This window comes from Epinephelus fuscoguttatus, linkage group LG17 (assembly GCF_011397635.1).
Source record: "Epinephelus fuscoguttatus linkage group LG17, E.fuscoguttatus.final_Chr_v1".
NCBI lineage: Eukaryota > Metazoa > Chordata > Actinopteri > Perciformes > Serranidae > Epinephelus > Epinephelus fuscoguttatus.
Window position 1 is genome coordinate 19,446,018 of NC_064768.1, and position 21,414 is coordinate 19,467,431.

The 21,414-nt window shown below is 39.8% G+C and overlaps 2 protein-coding genes across 3 annotated transcripts; both read right to left on the reverse strand.

Annotated features, from left to right (window-relative positions):
• Positions 1 to 109: 109 nt before the first annotated feature.
• setdb1a (SET domain bifurcated histone lysine methyltransferase 1a) lies at positions 110 to 9,832 on the reverse strand. Its single transcript, XM_049603212.1, has 10 exons — positions 9,742 to 9,832; positions 9,327 to 9,501; positions 7,870 to 7,973; positions 7,095 to 7,742; positions 6,451 to 6,615; positions 4,134 to 4,335; positions 3,949 to 4,022; positions 973 to 1,163; positions 732 to 855; positions 110 to 637 (listed from the first exon to the last, which is right to left on the reverse strand). The coding sequence occupies exons 2-10, from the start codon at positions 9,494 to 9,496 to the stop codon at positions 615 to 617; spliced, it is 1,701 nt and encodes a 566-aa protein (XP_049459169.1). The 5' UTR covers positions 9,497 to 9,501; positions 9,742 to 9,832; the 3' UTR covers positions 110 to 614.
• A 2,317-nt stretch (positions 9,833 to 12,149) lies between these two features.
• LOC125905151 (histone-lysine N-methyltransferase SETDB1-B-like) lies at positions 12,150 to 20,124 on the reverse strand. Of its 2 annotated transcripts, XM_049603039.1 has the most exons (9): positions 19,775 to 20,124; positions 18,742 to 18,852; positions 16,776 to 16,972; positions 16,634 to 16,691; positions 16,256 to 16,423; positions 14,936 to 15,137; positions 14,729 to 14,802; positions 13,694 to 13,884; positions 12,150 to 13,598 (listed from the first exon to the last, which is right to left on the reverse strand). In XM_049603039.1, exons 2-9 carry the CDS (start codon positions 18,845 to 18,847, stop codon positions 13,494 to 13,496), a joined length of 1,101 nt encoding a protein of 366 aa, XP_049458996.1. In that variant the 5' UTR covers positions 18,848 to 18,852; positions 19,775 to 20,124; the 3' UTR covers positions 12,150 to 13,493. The 2 variants fall into 2 exon arrangements, with proteins under 2 accessions (XP_049458996.1, XP_049458995.1); XM_049603038.1 differs by having other exon boundaries at positions 16,634 to 16,972; positions 19,775 to 20,123.
• Between the last annotated feature and the right edge of the window lie 1,290 nt (positions 20,125 to 21,414).

Here is a 21,414-nt window from a genome sequence, read left to right on the forward strand (position 1 = left end):
CCCAAGTCCAAAGACTAATAAGCATGTTATTTAATGTGTGCCACAAATCATAAATTTCCCTTTATTTTCTGAATCAACTAATATTAAGTTCAAATAAGCTTAGAACATCTTAAGACAATAAGACATTTTTATTCAAGAACACAAAAAATATGATACAGATACACTTGTAAAACAAAAATGCATTATCTTACTGTTTCGAGACAGTTTAATAGTTTTCAGTCACTCCACGGAGATAAAAATCTTAAGCAGAACATACTATAACTACACTGAACTGTGAGGTCATTTTTGGCTTCATGGCCACAGTCAAATGCTCCACAGTTACAGGATCTGATGCCTGTCACTAATATCAAGCATGTCTGATCTGAAGGGATTTCCTCCAAAGGTGAATGTGTTGCTCAGGAACAGCAGCAGTAGTGACCACAGGAAGAAGTAATGAGCCAGTGATTCTTGCTCCCCCTCTGGAACTTGTAAAAACAGCCATATTGGCTATTAGTAAAAGTGAAAAAAATTGAATTTCCCCTCAGGGGGATTCGTAAAGTATATTAAAAGAAAAAAAGAAATAAAAAATTATAAGAGCAACCAGCACCAGTTCTCGTTACACATTCACGGTCCCATCAGCATGCCGATTTGGATGATTCTGAAGTATACAACATAGGGAAATACACAAGAGATAAATTTGATGTTCTGAATGACCCAAAAGATGATTTTATTAGTTTAAGAATTTAATTTACCTTTGACTGTGAGAGATTTATTCTTCTGCTTCTCCCCCTTTTTCACCTCCAAAATCTTGTTCATATTAAATATGTGTTGCAAGCATGTGGATCCTCGGTAGATCCACTCCTTACGTTGATCTGCCTAAGATTGATAAAGCACAAACTACTATGAGTCCTGGAATCTAAATAAACATAACAGGGAAAAATACACCAAGAACCAGCTAGAATAGTTCAAAGAATGATGTTCACAGATACTGACCGCAACAAGAATCTCCATCAAGCTGCAGTCGACTACCAGCACCTCACACCTCTGTAGGACTCCATCGAGCTCTGCATTGACTGTCTGTCCAACCCTGTACTGGGTCAGAGGTGGGTAAGGCCAAGCCTCCATATACCGCCTCATGAAATCCTTGTGGTTGCCATCTGGAATATCATCCAAAGGGTCCTCCACTGTCACAGGGGGGGAAAAAAAACAGAGCTGGTCATTCTGCTTACTGGCGGGAGAGTAGAAGGTGGACAACTGTTTGACAGGTGCAACAAATTGTAGCTCTGACTCCATTCAGCGCCATCTGCCATTTCTATCATAGGCTAGTCAAACAATAATATTAATGATGGCTGAATTCCATTTAGCAGCTTCAGCTTCGCGGTCCTGGTATTATATTACATGCCGACTCATCGTCAAACTGTCACAACCTACTGGGACACTTCAAAGGAGTTGAGCCACACTGCTTTTCTAGACCTGAGCCAGAATGTGTGATCAGAGTGGAGCGGCAAGAATTTCACCCCTCACTCAAGGGACTGTTGGTTCCCTCCACTCCTCTGTAAAGACTGTTAAAACCTATCCCAATAGCAAACCTTGGGTGAGCAGACACCTTAAAGTGTTACTAAATAAAAATAAACAGGCTTTTTTAAACAGGATAATTTAAGTGAAGTTTTGTATGTACAAAAGGAAATCAGACGGGAAATTAGGAGAGCTAAATTATCTTATAAACTAAAACTTGAAGATAAGCTTAGCAATAATAATCTGGGCTCAGCATGAGACAGTATTAGGTCTATGGTTGGTCTGACTGACAATGTGAAGAAAAGGGTCTCATTAGATGGGTTCACCTCTGATCTGGCTCTGGCACAAGAGCTAAACAAATTCTACTCCAGATTTGATGTGCATGATTTTATTAATGAAATAATGATGCTGAAAAACACTACACTAGAACCAAATCAACAAGCTTCCCCTCCTTTCACATTCTGTTGTTAAAACTTTTAAACACTGTAAAAGAAGAACAAGTGTTGGTCCTGATAATATTAGTAGTCGACTACTCTCTAACTCTGCTGAACAACTAGGCCCCATTTTTAATTACATTTTTGATTTATCCTGGTCTCAGCAGAAGGTTCCTAATCTGTGGAAACAGTCGACTATAGTTCCTGCTGCCAAGTCTAAACATCCCAAATCTTTAAATGACTTCAGGCCCATAGCCCTGACCTCATTAGTTATGAAGTCATCTAAAAAACTGATCAAAGCTGAACTGCTGAAAATTACTGAACACTTGATTGACCCATTGCAGTTTGCGTACAGGTCCAAGAGAGGGGTCCAGGACGCCACCATAACTTTGTTAAATCACATCTACAAGCACCATGAGAGCTCTAACAATCATGTTAGACTGATGTTTGTTGACTTGCAGAACACAAAGAGTCAGAGTTAATGGTCAACTCTCTGATCTATCTGTATCATCTACTGGCTCACCTCAAGGATGCGTCCTCTCTCCTCTGCTGTACATACTGTACACAAATGACTGTTGTAGCACCTTTGAAAACCACCATATATTGAAGTTCGCGGACGACATGGTCATAGTGAGCCTGCTGAATAACTTATTTCTTAAAATGGTATCAGGAATCTTTTTTTATCTTTGAATGTTTTGAAGACAAAGGACATGTGTGTTGACTTTAGACGTGTGCAGCCCTCATCTCCTGACTTCACAGTGATTGATGGTCAGGCAGTTGAAATTGTAGAGTCCTATAAGTACTTAGGCACTATTCTTAACAAGCTGACATTCGAGAAAAATACGGACTCGATTTATAAAAAAAAGGTCAGCAGCGTCTTTTTTGTCTTAGAAAATTTGCTAAATTCCAGGTTGACTCTACCCTGATGACTATGTTTTATCGTTCTTTTATTGAGTCTGTTATCACGTTTTCTTTTATCTGTTGGTTTCAATCCTTGAGGGTAAAAGAGAGAAATCTACCAAACAAGGTTGTTAGTGTTTGTAGTAAAATCACCGGGTCTGCACAAGAAACTTTACAGGACCTTTACAACATACAGTTGATTAAGAAAGCAAACTCCATCTTGTCTGACTGCTCTCATCCTCTACACCAACAGTTTCAGTTTTTACCATCAGGTTCACTGCTCAGACACCCACTTGCTAAAACGAACAGATACAAGCACTCCTTTGTTCCTTCCGCTGTCTCTCTTCTAAACTCCAGGAGGAAAAGGTAGCTTATTCATTAGTGTGGAATATCTTAATCTTTTTTAACTTGAGTAGGAGTGAGTATTTATTAGGCTTGTCCACAATGTGTTTATTATGCTGTGTGTATTTGTGTATTTTTGTACTTTGTGCTGCTCCCACTTGCTGTGAAACTAATTGCCCCACTGGGGACAAATAAAGCAATTGATTGATTGATCTGTTTAATGTCGCTCTGCTCAATCTGCTTTCCACTTGATCAATTTCCTTTTGAAAGTACTTTGTAAACTCCCTTTTGGAGATCACAGCAGGCAATTTTTTTACAGAAAATAGTGTGGGTGCACGCGCAATACACTGATGTATTCTGGGTCAAGCATGCTTTGAACTCATTATGTGAGCGGTACCACAGCAAAATTAGAGTTGGCTGGAGCGGGAGATTAGGGGACCCTCCACCTTTTTTAAGAAACTGCTCTGCGCTCCAGCAAAATCCTTCTGCACACCCATGCTCCCCTCACATGCTATCTGACATAATAAAATAATAATAATAGTATAAAATAATGGACATAGCTACTGTGACATCACCCATTGGTTTGCGGACTCCTGTTAAGTCTTGAGTTTTTCTGCTGTCGCCATCTTGTTTTTTTGGAGCCAGAAATGACCATATTTTAACGAGAGGGTGGAGCTGTGGAGGAGTGGGGCTGAATCTGATTCATAGACTGTGATGATAACTCTTTGCAGACACTCTAATAAGTCTTGAAAACATGAATGAAAACACCAAAACTTACGTGGTCTGCTCACAAGGCGAAGTAGAGGTAAGCCAACATAGAGCGGTTTGTGATCATCAGTAAAGACCAGGAACCTGGAAAATGAAAACATGTTTTCTTATCAAACCATACATGGGCTAAAGCATCTGACATTTAACAACATTTAAATCTGACTTTATCTTAAAATGTATCCATTACACACAAACCTCATACGGTTTTTTCTACTGGGGAGCTCTGCCATGATACCAGGGCTGAAGTGGCGCTCTTCAACTTTACGCTTGACCACCACACGAGCGCCGACAAACAGCTGATCCACATTTGGCATGTAGTCAAAGGCAATGTGGTGACCAGAGACTCGGCTCTTCCCCTTCTCCTCAAAATTGATCTTGTATTTCAACCTACCATCTTCTGCAAAAAAGAAAAAAACACTTCTAATAATTAAGGTCTTCTTTAAACAAACTTAATATCTTGGCATCAGTCATTTGTGGTAGCCACATTTCATGAACTAACTCCTCATCCTTGCTGTTGTGCTGAAACCCTCTGCAAAAGAAAAATGATGATGCACAAACTTGGTCGACACTCAAGAATTTTGAGAAAGTTAGTAATTCAGGTGATGAAAGGGCCAGACATCATGGGCCTTCAACTAAATCCTAGGAGAATAATGTTAACATCTTGTGTTTTACTAGCCTGGTAAGACCATCCTGTGAGCTCAACATTTTGTTTCACTCTCTGTATCAGTCTGGCCCTGCTGCCGCCCCAAACACTTTCCAGAAATTAAAACCAATTCGGGGCCAATCAGGGATCCGTACCGAAGTCAACAATGTAAGCAGTCAATCAGGGCCTGCGTTGTAGTCAGTGACATAAAATGCAGGCTGCAGCTTGCAGAACAGTAATGGCGACTCCTGAGGAAACAAGTGCTAACTCTAATGTAAGTAAACACAACAATAAGTAAAGTTATTGCAGAAATACAGTCAATAACAACAATTAAACAAGAACAAGAGTATGCACTTGACGATTTTCTCGGAGGAAAATGCGTTCTCACTGTTCTTCCAGCTGGATTTGGCAAAAGCTTGATTCATCAACTGGCTCTGTTAGTAATGAAGATGTTTCCCAAAGATTTGTTACACTGACTGGCTGAAGGAGTTTGCCTGTCAAGGTGAGTATTCTTGCCCACTTCAAGTGTTTGGGGCTGCAGCAAGTCCAGACTGATCCAGAGAGCAAAACAGAGTGTTGAGCTCACATTATCAGGATGCTCTTACTAGGCTCATGTTTTACATCTATACTGGGAGCCTTAAATCATTTTCCACAGGTTTGCTGTCTACAGTGTTCCCATGTTCATAAGCAGATTGACTGGCTCGGTACAGGGGCAAAGCTTGCCCATTTAATGACACTGTCACTGACCACAGTCCGTTTGCTCTGCTAGAGTCCTAGTTACCCAATGAGCCAGTTACCAGAAACATTATTTTGCAGTATTTTAGTTAATACATACACATGTGGATATCCACTAAACATGGGACTGGATAATTCAAGCTCGTATGACACCGCTCTTGGAGTTTTTACACATCTTACTGTATATTATTTCACTGTTGTTTTGTCATGTGTGTGATCAGTTTCATTCTACCAGAAATCCTTGACGTTTGTTCTCAGTGAAAAGTTCTTAGTTATGGTATGAAGTGTTTTTAATTGATACTACATACAAACACTTAACATAAACACTCTTGACTACTTTGACAAACCTATGTTCTTACTAACTGGGGGACAACTGGATAATAAAAGCCTCTTAAAGCCACAGCTGGTAACTGTCATGACAATAACTTTGTCATATTTGCTGAAACTGTCTCTATATTCTGAAAGAAGTACACGAGACAGATAATCTGCAAAAAAAAAAAATCATGCACCCCCTCGTCTTCCTACTGCCTTTAATGGCAATCACTAGAAATGACTGCAGCGCACCAAAAACAACCAATCAGAGGCGAGGAGTCTCTGACACAGCTGTCAAACATATTTTAGTGTACTGTTTAGATGTAAAATGAGTTTGTAAAAGGTCTGCCACATGGCAGCCATGTTGAAAACAGTTGAGCGAAAAGCAAAGCGCCGCTCACCAGCGTGCCCACTTCCTCATTTTTACAGCTAAACAGTACACTAAAATATGTTCTGAAAACATTTGAGGCGAGGAATAGGCAATGCAGTGACAGAATTTTGATTCATATTTGATCAGCGCTGCCTAGTGTGACAGTTTGACGGCAGTTCACAAGCAGTGATTGACATGCTCTGATTGGTTGTTGTTGTTCACATACGGTAAGGCCATTAGAAGCGCTACAAGGCAATAGAAAAAGGCTGAGGAATAAGATTTTTATCACAGATTATCTGTCTCATTCAGGGCTGTGTGAATATTGTGACAGCTTCAGCAAAGTTTGTTTTTATAAAAGTCACCAACTACAGCTACAGACTAATACCTGTAAAGTGGAAGATGAATTTGTTGCATTGTATTCTGTTTTGTGTTGACAGAGCTTTTTTTCTTACCCATTGTTATTATTTCCATGATTTTCCCTGGCCTCCAGCTCATAGGGCTCTTTCTGGCCATAACATTCATGTTCACAACGAGCTCTCCTAGTGGCCCTTTGGGAGGGGTCTTGGTATCTTCACCAGAGGACTGGCGAAGAGTAGATACTATGACAGGGTATACTTCTGTCAGTGGAAAAGGAATACAGTGTGTTAACATCAAAACCGATGAAGTGATGTTTCAATATCCACCAAGCCAGACACATTTAACACAAAGAAACTGTCATGGTGTGCCTTGTTAATTAATTTCATCGTAACTGGTCCAATAGGATGGAACTGTCTCCCAGTTCAGGTTACAAAACATGGAATAGCAAAATGTTCATTGTTGAAGTGTTCCTATATCTTATTCACTAAATACTGTAATTTATTTGGTAGGAAAATATCAATGTCCTCCCAAAGTCATGCAAAAGCACTTTGCGTCAGTTGAAAGACATGTAAATGACCACATAAACTTTAAGCTATGTTACAAAATTACATTTCTTTCTCATATTTTGCATATCAAGAGTGATATGAAAGCAATGAGATGTAAATTTTAGGACCAGAAATAAGAGAATTCATGCAACAAAACAGTTTGGTTGGGGTGTTTTGTATTTTGTAGCCATTACCTTTGCTGTTTGCTGGTGGTGTTGAGGTTTTTGTTACACTGACATTAGCATTTGTACTGGCACTTGCTTGGGGTGGAGATGTTTTCTTCACGTTGACCTTAGCATCAGTACTGGCACTTGCTGGGGGTGGAGATGTTTTCTTCACGTTGACCTTAGCATCAGTACTGGCACTTGCTTGGTGTGCTGATGTTTTCGTTTTGTTGCTCTTAGCATTGCTATTTGTACTGGCTTCAGGTGATGCATGAGTCTTGACAAGTTTTTTATTCTTTTGATCCATTTTTCTTCTCTTTCTTGGCCGGCTGATAGTACTTGAGATGGAATAATCAGAATCACTCGAGTCATCTCCTGGTTCCCACTGCATATCAGAATCCGATTTGTGTAAGGATTCATCTTCATCATCTCTACTCTGGGGCACTGGACGAAGTAAAGACTGGATCTCACTTTCAGAAAGTCTGGTCAAGGCCACCACTGGTTTTCTCTTTCGAAAGAGACAGATAGAGATTTTTTTGCCATTATCTCCACATAGGTTCTCACTGCCCTGTAGTTTAGGAGTACAGAATTTTTTCCGTTCATCTCCATGTAGTTTCTCACTGTCCTGTAGTTTAGGAGTAGGGTCAGGAGGACTTGGAGAGTTGGGGACTATATTTCCTACAAGGGGACAAACAAACTAAAATAAGCCACTTTGCTTGTTTGACGATGACTGAGCAATTAACAACTGACACAGACAAACCAAGAGTGCATTTTTTTGCCGTTAACTGAACAATTTGCATCTTACCACAATCTGATGTATTTTCTTCATTATGGGAATCCGTCTCTTTGTATTCCCACCCCAGCAAAGAGTATAGAGTCTTCACAACCGATTCACATGCTGACACCGACCTGAAACACAAAAAAAACAACAAAGACAACATGAATCAAGCAAAGAACATTGAAAAAGACAAACAACTGTACTTTGAGTACACAGCAGGGACCAGTACTCATTATGTCTTAGGGCTTTTATTGCCTTTATTTAAGTGTAGTTGGAGATTTTCCGGGCTTTTGCTGCAACGGACTCAGCCTATGTGGAACGCACGCTCTACCAGGTGAGCAAGACATCACTCCAAATACTAATTTTTAAGTAAATAAATGAAACCAAGTTTACATTTTTAATACAATTATATTATTCTATAATACAGAAATTGTGTGACTTTTCTGGGTTCCCAAACCTAAGCAGCATAGGCAGGTTTTTTAGAATGGACAGATAAATTTCATAGAAACATATGAGCAGGGTAAATTACAACAGTCGGCAAAATGAGGTATTGCTTTTATCAAGTTAAGGTGCTAAATACTTTTTTCTAAAGGATAGCCAGATTTGCTGCATTTATATTCTGAGGTTTGTAGTTGCTTTTTCTGTTTCAGTCCCACTTTGTCTTTCAAAGTTTGACTGAGTTTTACTTTTTCTTATTTGGGTTCAGTTGTCTCAGTATTGCTCCGACTGTCTTATCAGATGTCCTTAACTTTCAGTTTGCTATTTCCAGATGTCTACACCGAGAGCAAGCAATAAACAACATAAATGAGAACTGCACTGTCTGTGCAGTTGCAAGACACTCATACTTAGGAAATTGGTGCAACATGACCAGCGGAAACGAGAGGAAAAGGGTATTCGCTTTTGCTCAAGAGGTGGACAACCTACAACTACCAGAATGCACTGTCCTGCACTGGATCAACAAATGCTCCCGCTAGTGGGTGATATTATGCAAGCTTGTCTAACTGTTTGATCTCAGTGTTTTGGCCTCCAATTTTACAATACAGGACACAGTATGGCGCCCACTTCCTGTTCACAAATTCTCCTTCAACAGCCAAACAGTGCACTAAAATGTGAGAGTGAGAGAGAGAGAGAGAGAGAGAGAGACTAAGGCAGGTTTCTCTCTCTCCCGCTTCCATAGTCTTTTAGTCTGTGGTGACGGGTGTACAAAAATGCAGAGGTAAATAAATCTGTAGTTTGAGGAAAAGCCCCAGAGCCAGAGAAAATCTGTGGTAGGTGAGCAGTGTGATCTAGGAGCTGGTAAGACGGAGGAAAGATTACCACAGTTTATGCGCGCATACTATAGTATGCGCGCATAAACTCATAATAATATGGGTATACCCATATTATTATGATGCAAAGCTGGTTGAAAATTGGTAAAGTATCCCTTAAAGGTCCAAAGGGCTTTTACAAGAAGTGGAAACAGGCGCATAGGATATACCACTCACTTGCAGAGCTTCAGGAGGAGGGCAGCCTGTCTCTCCCTCCTTTCCAGCACAGATTGTAGCAGTTTGCATTTCTCTAGCACATCTGAGGTGATCAGCTCGTTCTTCTTTATCCTCTGTCTGAGCCACCTCTGGAGCTCCTCTTTGCTCATCTCCATCTCTTCCCCGTCCATTATCACTGCAACACACACAAAGGTTCAAATCACGTGACACAGGTGTAGAGCAGGAAAGGCTCTGAAGGGTTGGCAGCTCCTTAATTCTTAAACACCACTGAGAGAAACAGCGGAACCGTTAGTCGGTGTTAAGTCTTGATGCTAAGCTATGCTAACTGCTAAGTAAGAGTGGTTTCAAACTATTCTAACTCTGGTGAAAGTGAATTATTTGTGTGCAAATACTTACAATGAGGAACAAATTTCACCTTTGGCTGAATGAATCCACACTTCCACCCTCGCGGACTTCAGTTGTACGTACTGTGACGAGTTCACTGTCAACTGTCGTCTGTCATCTTCTTCGCCTCATGCTGCTGTGCCAAGCCGTGAGCTCACTGCTGCCCCCTGTGTCCGTGCAAGCGACCTACAAGCCTCTCCATTGTTTTTCTCACTAAACCGGGGTTTAGTGAGAAACGTGCAAATTGTGTATGTATGTCTCAGTTATTCCACATTCAGTCAGTCTACTACTCACTTTCATTACATGTACATTTAAAAAAAAAATAATTTTCCACTAAAGTGGAAGCTATGGAAGAAGCAGGTTTAAGTCATCCCTTGTCTTACAAATCATTTACAGTCTTGTACAGTCTTGTACAGTTTTGTACAGTTTTGTCATTGCCTCAGCAGCAGGGTTCCACCAATATATTCAATTCAAATCAGTTCAATTGAATTCAATTGAATTCAATGCCTTTATTGTCACTGCAGAGCAGTACATTGAAATTTTGTGATCTCTGGGCTATTACACATAAAAACAGCAAAAGACAATAAACAATAACCAGCAACAGTGAGACACATAAAATACACAATGGGTAAAAAAGGAGAATACATAATTCTGTAATAAATAAATAGATAAAATAAATCAGTGCAGCAGTACAGACTGAATTGCACAGCTGGCCCAGCCAAGTATATATTGATGTAGGCCTATACAGAATTAATATTAATTAATTATTTTAATAGCACTTGGATAAAAACTGTTGAGGAGTCTGGAAGTGCGAGATCTCATAGAACTGTATCGCCTTCCAGAGGGTAGCAGTGTGAAATGTTCATGTCCTGGTAGAGAAAAGTCTTTAATTATGTTTGTGGCCCTACGGAGACAGCGGCTTTTGTACAAATCCTCAAGTGCTGGTAATTGTGTACCAATGATGTTCTGGGCTAAATGTGCATAGAGGGCAATCAGAAGAGGACTCAGCACACAACCCTGCGGAGCCCCAGTGTTGAGTGTCAGGGAGGAAGGGTGGGTGGGTCTTAAAAGTCTGTAATTCACCTGTATGTGCTGGTTCACACCCAGGTCCAGCAGCTTGGTCTCCATTCTGGGGATGACTGTATTAAATGCGGAGCTGAAGTCCAAAAACAGCAGCCAGTTTTAAGATAGAAGTCTGATACAGATTCTTTTGTACCGAAGCTGCTGGTGGATAATATTTTGCACGATGTTCAATATCTTTAAGTACGACCACAGTAAGTAGTCATTGTTATTTCAGAGAGCTGTATTGTGGTCAGGGTGGAGAAGCCTCTGAGGCAGCATTTTACATAAAGTACCTACTCACTGTTTAAGCCTGGCACCTCTTAGCCTTCACAGGTGCATCAATATCAGGTGTGCAAAGTCATCTAGTAGGCCGGATTGGACCCTTTGGTGGGCCAGTTCTGGCCCTTGGGCCATATGTTTGACACCCCTGCACTAAACTCTACACACAAAAAAATACAGATAATGGTTAAAAATAAATAGCCAAATATCAATATGTATCATATAAAACTGTATGAAATTTTCAGTTCACTGGATACACCTGGAATAAATCCAGTGTCACAAGCTGCAACCTTTAAATTAGAGTTAAATCAACACCAGTGGTGGAAAAAATATTTAGATAATGTGGAGATAGGCCAACTCCACCAAAAGTACAAGTCCTGCCTTAATAAATTCAGAAGTTTGTCATTTCAACACGTCAGTTTCGTTTTCCTTTACTCTGTTTATATAGAATACTACTTCCTGTGTTTAAGTGCAATAAATGCCATGCTAGTCCTCTCCACTCCTGTTATAGTTATTTGCTCATCTATGAATGTGTATATAGCTGAGTGTTTTCTCGTCTGTCTTGCATACAGGAATTCACTTTGAAGTACACACCGGTTTTACTAGTTGTGGTTGGAGCAGTATACTGTGCTCTCGGCTGTATTTGAGTGTCTTCCTCATAAATATGGACTAGATACCACAAAAAGATGGAAGTAGTTGCAATGCAGAGAACAGTGGTTACATAATTATGTAAAAAGTTACGTTCCCTGCTAGTTTCAGTTTGTTAAGACCTTCTGCACGTCTTTGTCGGGTAATACAGGCAGGTAAAAATAACTCATTCTAATCCCTGGCAGTATGTAACACACCTGTACACACCCTGGTGACACAAGCACCACCTTTCAAGTACTTATTGGAGCACTGTCAGGCATACAAATGGAAGCCAAGAAGGGGTGGAACGGAGTGAATATAAAAACTAGAATTACTGTCTTGGGATTGTATGTCTCCACCAACCAGCCAAGCTGCACCTTCCAATCATGTCTGTCCTCTTATGTTATCTTAATCTTATCCCCACATCTGTTAGAAAAAAAGCATCTGAGAACAAAGCGTTATGAAGTGGTATTCTGGGAACTTTATTATGAACTATGATGAGACCCCAAATTCCAAATGAGAAATGAAGAAACATCTGACATGACAGCATAACCCTCATTTCATATTCCTTGTTGAGTGCCGTCGTCTGAAGCAAACACTGCATGGAGCTAAGTGTGCAGAAATCTCATCACTTCAGGCTCACTGATGCCTCCAGCACCTGAGCAGAGATAACGCCAGGTGGAGCTGTGGTCATCCTGCGTTGATCCTTTTATTACTTACAAAATGAAACAAAAAAGTGACGGACAATACAAAGCATTTACATACATGGAGGTCAAACTGGATGCGGATCATTGGCTAGATGGGAGAAACAACATGGAGTAAAAATGCTGTTGACTCTAAAGTGCATATTAATAAAGAATCCATGACTTGTTTGAGTTCTTCAGGAAAATTTGTTGCCAGATTTTTTTAAATTTACAAGATTAAACACAAATGCTGCTCAAGTGTCTGCTGTCTTCACTCCACAATCAAGACAGCAGGAACTCGACACATTCCATCACAGACAGAAAAGTCTTTTTCTTTATCTTCTATTGTCTCTAAATGTAGCACTTGAGCATATTTGTTGAAGGTGATGCACATTTATCTTTCAGATTTTGTTCTCATACCCACATGGTGAAATGTACCTTTAAGTTACATTGGATAAAAGCATTAGCGGCAAGACTGTAATGCAATGAAATAGATCATATTAAATAAACTCATACAACTGCAGGATATCAAGCAAAAAACATTTAGTGATGTCCAACTTGGTCGTTCCAGCTTCCCAAAACTTATCAACAACCACATTAGCAAAACTCAAAACATGATGTAGCGCTTTCTCTCACTTTTTCAAAATGTTCTCATTTTTGCATTTGTATTGAATTCACAGTGCGTCTGCACTAAAAGCATCACGTAATTCCTCAATCTGCGCTTGGTCAGTCACCCTGTAAAAAGGACAAATAAAATAGGAAGCTAGTTTTCTTGTTTGCGACATGCAAAGTTGTTTGAACTTACAGCCGCTTGAGTATGCTGTCAAAAGCTGCTTTAAGATAAATTCACATTTCCAGACAAACTGAAAATGATAACTGCTCACTATTTTATAGTGGTGCGCAACTTAATTGTGTAACAGAATAATCCAACAAGTAACTTCAACTGCTTTAAGTCTGAAAAATAGAAAACAAAGAACATCAGATTGGAACAAACGTCGGGCTTGAGTCATTCACGTGTGCTCATCTCCTCACTGCAAATCTTATTTTGGGCTGAGATCCCAATGGCACATCAGTTCGGAGTGACAATGATGGATATATCTTTTATTTTTTTCCCTCCTGTGTCCGTGGGCTTTTAGTCAGAATCACCGTTGCGCTCTTCTGCTTTCATTTCCAAAAATCTAGCCATGTGTTCAAGTCGCATGGAGCCTCGATGAATCCACTCCTTCTGCTGACTTTCCTGAGAGTGACGAAAAAAAGCAACATTATATCAAAGAAATCTAACCTGAAATAACATTGGTGGTTTAAACAACAGCAGTATAAAATGATACTGACCAGAAAAACGACCTGCATTATGCTGCAGTCGACCACCTGCACCTCACACCTCTGCTGGGATCCATTTAACTCCACATTGAGGGCCTGTCCCACCCTGTACTGGGTCAAGTGTGGGTAAGGCCAGTCTTTCAGGTATTGCGTCATGAAGGACTTGTGAGGGCTGTCTGGAATGTCATCTAGAACATTTTCCTCTTTTAAGAAAATGAAAGAAAAAAAGACAGTCTGTCATTCTTCAGGCGTACTACCAACTGTGCATTTCAATAGCTAAAAAGATGGGGTCCATAGGTGTCCCTTTTGCTTTGAATGAACATATTCACAAATAATATTGTTTGCAAGATAAATGACATGTCCCAAATCCATAACTCAAACCAATTCTAAGAAGGTGTTTAGTAAAGTGTGTTAACATCAGAAAAGTCACAGTATACTCACGCTCACTACTCAACATAAGGTACATTTCTTAGTGTGCATTTGATGGATACCATTCTCCCGTGATGCACTGCACAAAAGAAAAAAACTCAGACTATGGGAGGTGGTCAAACAGCTCCAGGAAGATTACAGGAAACCTGATCCCTAACAGTAGCCACAGAGGGGGCACTACAGGAGGTATCACCTTAACAGGGGAGAAATAATATAAGATGGGGGAACAGATTTTGACACCTGTGCTTCAGGTCCAAATACCTTTTGGCGACTGTGAATATACCTGGGCTGCCCATCCAAGTAAAGTCTGTGTTAGAAACAGTGAGTATTGGTATGCAGTATATACTATATAGAATTAGAATGGAGCATGGATTTGGGGCCCGTTATGTGTGCACAATACAAACAAAACAGGTGCCTGCTCCTAACTCGTAGCTACTACTAATGGTCACACACTCTCCAGGGCACCTTAAAAGCACCACCTACAATTATATAGATAAGTAAAACAAAACAAAGACCTCTAATCTCTAATCGAATCCCATGTCTGATAAAGGCCTGGCTCTCTCTGCAGTAGATAAATAATGGCCCTGGACATGTGAGTGTATCAACAGGCAAACTTACGTGGTCTGCACACCAGGTGAAATAAAGGTAAACCAACATAGACCGGCGTGTGGTCATCCAAAAAGACCAAGAACCTGGAACATTAAAATACATTTTACTACAAATCAAACTGTTACTACAGCAATTTCTTTTAGAGGTATTAGTTTCTTCTAAAAATGCTTCTGGTGGATCGTGGATGTACACACAAACACTCATTTAAGCACACACCTTAAGCGGTTCTTTCTGCTGGGGAGCTCTGACAAAACACCAGGCCGAAACCTGAACTTGTTATCTTGACACCTGACCACGACGCGAGCCCCGACATACAGCTGCTCCAGCTTCGGTGTGGTGTCAAAGGCGATGTGGTGGCCGGACACCAGGCTCTTCCCTTTTTCTTCAAAACTAACTTTGTACTTCAACCGTCCATCTTCTGCAAATAAATAAATATCAGTGAGCAAAATCACCACTGCTTGATGTTTATTATGCTTCGAAATCAATTACACAAGTCACAAACATTGTTCTCTGTAAAAATACAGTTGTATCTGCATGTAAGGAACATGTGGCAGCCACATTTTTGTGTATAAAAACAACCCATACAAACGAAAATGACTGAGAGCTGATACTAACAATTAGCTTTAGGGCTGCCTCCTTAAAGATTACAATCATCAGTCAGAGACTCCTTAGTTGACAGAGATTCTTACAGCCAAGCATTTTCTTTTTTAGTTTTTGTCTGGCATTTGCAGCCTACTTCTGTGGATGTTTCAGTCCCCAGATTAAGGCTGGACAGGCAGCTGTGGACCCAGACCCAGGGTGAGTCTGAGTGAGACGGAGGCAGCTGCCTGGAGAGAGGCTTCGCCCGGGATAGGCTCTGGGATAACAATGTCTTCTGCTTTCTACTTGTAAGTGGTGAATTTATGGCTAAAAGCAACTTAATAGGATACAGTTTCAGACTTCTGTTTGATATCTAGTGTCGGTAGAAATGGGGCACATTTCTGATCCATCGTTAGTGTAGGTTTCAAATATGTTTATTGCGATCCATCGTTGGTGTAGTTAGTCTTTGAGCTTGGCATGTTTGGCATTTTTAATTTGAGCTTGGCATGCTGAATATATTACCTGAACGTCACTGTCACACCGAATGTCCCATCAAACCCAGGTTAAACTCTAAAATGCTGTATATAAAAAAAAAGGAACTAACAGTCGAATACTCGTGTTCCCCAGCCAGATCCAATCACACTGACATATTCAGCCCTAATTAGCTTTTTATCGATTAACCTATCAATAATTTTTTAAAAATGAACTATCATTTAGTGTATAATATAGTTTAAAAAAAGACCCCATCACATTTCTCTAGAGCCCAGTGACACATCTTTTAAAATGTATTTTTTGTTGGGAGTTATTAATTTTTCAAAACTGTGTAAAAACAGAGAAAAAACATTTTACGAACTGGAATTATTGGTCTATCTTCATCAATAATCAACTAAAAACCCAGGTGTTAAATGCATATGAAGCACAAGCACAATTTTCACCCAAAAAGATCAATTTTCTTACCCCTTGTTACTATGTCTACTATTTTTCCTCGCTGCCATCTCATGGACCTCTTCCTGGCGAGAACCATCATGTCCACTTTGAGCTCTTCTTCCGGCAGGTTCGGACGGACCTTCGTGGTTTCATTGGAGCAATGAGCAAAAGCCGATGATATTATTATAGGGCCTGGTTCTGACAACATTGAAAAACACAAATGTGTATATTAAAAACATGTATGAGCTTGAAAGATTGTAAAATATGAATGATTTGTCATGGGAATATTCAGGGTAAAAATTATGATCTGATAAAGCAACGCTTAAAATTGCCATTATATGAGTGCCGTTCATTTGGTATTTCTGTTTGTGAGTGATGGTGGAGCTCATGTTGAGGTCACGGCATTACCATTGTTGTTGCTGTTGTTGTTTCTTGTTGTGTCGTTCTTGGCATGTTTGGCAGTTTTCTGTTTATTATGTGAGAGGGAGAAATCAGAATCACTAGAATCATCTTCTGGTTCCCACTGCATATCAGAATCAGAGCTACTGACAGAGTCGTCTTCACTGTAGAACTGCTGAGGTGTCGGCGGTCGCAGAGCGCTGATCTTGTATTCTGGGAGTCGGGTCAAGACCACCACTGCTTTTTTTATGACACTGAGAGAATCAGAGCCATCCTCCAATTGGGTCTCTTTGCCGGGAGTTTCAGTTGTGGAGGGGACAGACCCACACGGAGAATCAGACATATTTTCTGTAAAGAAAAACATATTGGTGAAATTCAGGTTTGCAACAAACAAAAAAACCCAAAGCAGAGATTATACAAGTTATAAATTAACAGCAGAAACTGTGATAACGGAGCATTTGTTTGAGTCATTTTTCAAGCAAAAATGCCGCATAATTGGAGCTTATGATATTATATATTTTATATTATATTATATTATATAGATGTTAATGAAATCTTTCTTTCAGGTTTTGAACTTATTTTGACTTATTTAAGGACAAATCTTAATTAACAGCCAAGAATGTCCTTTGTGGATAATAAAGTCAAACTGGAACTCTGTTTAAAAACTATTAGGGGAGTAGGTCACGTTTCATCACAAGACAATATTATATCAATTCTTAGGCGAACACTATGATGTTTGATAACACAAAGTCTGTCACGGTATGATTTTGATTTGATTCAAATCAGGGGGCCTGCGATCAATATGAGTAAATATCCTCATTGTCTTTTTCTTGGCTGCTCACCATAGTCTGCCTGACGCTAAACCACTGGCACTGTTTAAATGCTTAGAAGGAGGTGATGCTTGGAGGAAATGGTGACACAGATGTGCTATAGGTATTTCAAAATAAGGGGTATCTTAAAGATGATAATACACGTCGATGATCTATATATCGATCCAGACTGATGTAAATCGAAACTCCTAAAAACTATCAATTATATGTTTTAAAAAAAACACAAATATGTGCTTACTATAAGAGGGGAAAACAAATCAATTGATAGATGCATTGCCATGTGGAACTGGACGATTCAGCATCGATTCACAAATGTCAATAACTGATTATGTAAATGTTTGTTCATAACATGATGCTGACGGAACAAAAGTGTCAGAACTCAGTTGCGAAGTCAGTGTAGTACCCGGACTGTCTACAGCGCAGACAAGCTAAAGTTAACTTGTACTAATTCAACTTCACAAAACACAGCAGTTGCAAGCTTGTTTTAATTTAATGTCTAAATAATCACATTTGCGAGGCGATCATGAAGTATATTGTGAATAGTTGCTTAGGCCATCACCAAGAGACCAACATTAAGGAGAGGAGCAGCGATCAGCATGTAAACCGACTGCAGCATTAACCAAATTAAAACACCTCTGTGATGAAGAAAATAACTTTGCTCAGTCTGTTTTACCTTAAAACCCCTGTGCCTGGCCTGCCCAGTGTCTTGGCTTTCACCAACGCTAATGGAGAGAGAGGCTGCTACAGAGCACTTTGCCTCCCCCTCATGTTATTCTTATACACACAAGAGACTGGAAGGTGCTTTCAAATTCATTCATTCATCAATGCAGTTAACTTTTTCAATTAAAAAAGATTGCAGACCATATATTATTGAATAGAATGTGAATTGCATACTGTTTCAAGGGAAATATTACAGTAGGCTATGCAAACACTGGACGCTACGCAGGCGTGTGTATATCCCATATATATGTATATCCTACAATGGACAAGAATGAGCTGCAGATGGGTACAAGCCGACTGGCACCTCTTTGTTTAAAAGTGAGGGTATGGAGGCAGGTTGAAGGGGAAAGGGACCTGGACACGAGCCACTTGACTGTATGCAAGTAAAATTATCTGTTTATTTAATTATGGATCACCAAAAAGAAAGAAAAGGAAAAGAAAAGAAAAATAAAAATAAATCATGTGTTGAAATCAAACATTAATCGTTTTATTGTTGAATCGTTACCCTCTGAATCATAATCAAATCAAATCATGAGGTGCCTGGAGATTCCCACCCCTAGTGCTTACCGTCATCATCTCTTTCTTCATAAGGCTCTGTCCTCTTCTTGGTTTTTACCCTCTTCCGAGACTTCTGGAGCTCTGGCATTCTCGTCTCCATCTCGTCCACCTCCATAACCACTGTGACACACACAAACGCACACACAATTTGAAATGATGGTTTGAACTAGGGTTGCAATGGTATGAGATTTTCACAGTACAATAACCGTCCCAGGAAATAAAGTAGTATCACAATATTACATTATTATTATCAGTCAGAATGACCCGTTACGGATCTAGTTTCAACTATTTGAAACTTGAAACCATTTCTTTAATGGAAGTACGTGTAACAAGTCTCCCTTTTGAAAACAAAGTTGAGGTTTTCTGTTTAGTTGCTTTTTTCCTCAATATTGTTATTAAGCAAATGTACACAATACTATAACTGTCAATTTTAATATCACAGGTGTAAGGACAGAAACTGCACATTAGATCCCCACAATTACAGTGGCATAGTCAGTCTGATATTATCTTATATCTTTCTAGATTATGTGTGCAATTATGTGCTTGTCTGTCTTGCTGTCATCAGCCCATATTCATATAACTGACAGTAGATTTGCTCTGAAATATAAAATATCAAATGCAAAGTATTAGCTGCTATTCACAGACACTCACCTGCTCTTGGTGAGTTTTTTTTTTTTTTTGACGCTAAAACCTGCTTGAAATTGCAAATATGACAACTATGAACTGCTGAGATGCGTTAGCTGCAGGTATTTCAGCAATTTACCTCGGGAGAATTGAAGTACTTCCTTATATACAAGCACAGGAAGTAATCATCATGATGAGGATGCTGGCGTTTTTGTTGCTTTTAGAGACATTTAGTTGACATTGCTGCATAAGAGGATTACAGGAGCCTTGATGTGTTTTGGCTTGTTTATATTTTCGTCATTTAACAATCAGAAATAACATTAGCTCGTTTACTTTAAGGAATTCCACCAGATGTCATGAGTTTTGACGTGCTGTACGTTAGCTAAGGCTAAAGGCGTATCAAAACCACGCAACTTACCTGTTATTGTGTCCTGAATATCCGCTTCAAAAAGGCGAAATATTGGTCACACCACAATGCGAGTAATTATTTTGGGTGTCGTTGCGCGTGCAGCACCGTTTAACAGTAGCGGAAGCTGTGAGGCTAGCGCCAATACCCTGCACTGCTAACGTTAGCTAGCACTGACAACACAGCAGGCTTAAGACGCACACAGATAAAGTGACGTCTTGATTTTATATTAGGACTAAATTAAAATTATGCAAAATAATCTGGAAACCGATTCTGCTAATTGACAGTATTGAACTAAATCAGCATAACCACGCCAGCTTCCTCCATTTTAGACTTTGTTATTGTTGTGTATTCATCTTCCGCCGTCTGCGGCTTCTTCTTCTTCGTGAATTTTAATTGAGGTAGGTAAACGCCGAGATGGCGCATTACCGCCACCAACTGGTATGGAGATTGATTGTTTGTAGACACCAGTGGCGGACTAGGCTGTCTGGTGGGCAGGGGCAACAAGATAAATAAAATAAAATAAGGGCACCAGCTGCATGTGGTGGGGCAACAGCGCCAGAAAGTTCTCTCGTATAGGGCAGCCTACATGCCACTGCGTCATGTTCTCTCAATTCCTAACAGTTTTGGGAAGGTTACTTTTGAAATGTAATGGGTTACAGATTACTAAGTGCTCAGTTAAAAATGTAATAAATAGTGTATTTATTTTAATTACTTCATCAAAGTAATGTAACTTGTTTCACATGATTTAGGCTACTTTTAAATTAATTTTCACACGAACTGGTCAATAAAGTTGAAAATGTCCAGAAATAGGCTATGTGTCATTCTGAGGCTGATGAATACTGGTGCTTGGGCAGTGACCTCCACGTCAGACACTGACAAAAACAGCCGTCCTTTCACATCAGCATGATACAGGGGCCGAGAGCTGTCAGTGTGTAATGGCGCCTGATGGTGCCAGGGGACACACAGCCAGACAACAATATAACATGGGCAAAAAGTCCAAGTGGGGTGGGTGGGAGAGGTGGTGGATGGGTCCACCAATCACTAACTTTCAAACCCCGTTACCTGTGTTTTTCTTGCCAAAACCAAATCATGTTCGCGTGTTGGCTCAACGTTACATGTGAGTTTGTTGCTGAAGTAAAAATACATCAATTCATAGTGTTGCACTGACGTAGTATGCCTATTTTGAAAGAGACTCTATGCAAACTGTGTATTTCCTGTGAAAACGGAAGTGTATCCTGAAATCAGACAATGAATGTAACAGGCTGAAGTTGACATGGTGTCCCAGAACGTCAGCAACAGATGCACCCAGGCTACATGGAAAGTCCACGACCAAGCGGCAAATGCCAAGGTCAGAGTGAGAATGTGTTGATGCCAAAAGATGCAAAGCAACAGGATAATAAACTTATTACCAAAAAGAATATATCTGGATGTTACCCTATTTGTGATCACAAACATTTTGATTAGTAACTGTAATTTAATAACAAATATTTTCTAATTTCGTTATATGTTACTAGATACATGTAACTATTTACTTTACAACACTAATTTTAAGGCCATCCTAGAAGACACTTCATCTTGTTTTATCTACCATCCAGAAAAAGGCACTTTGCTGCAGCCCCCTGAGTCTACTTATAGATATATTTCACAAA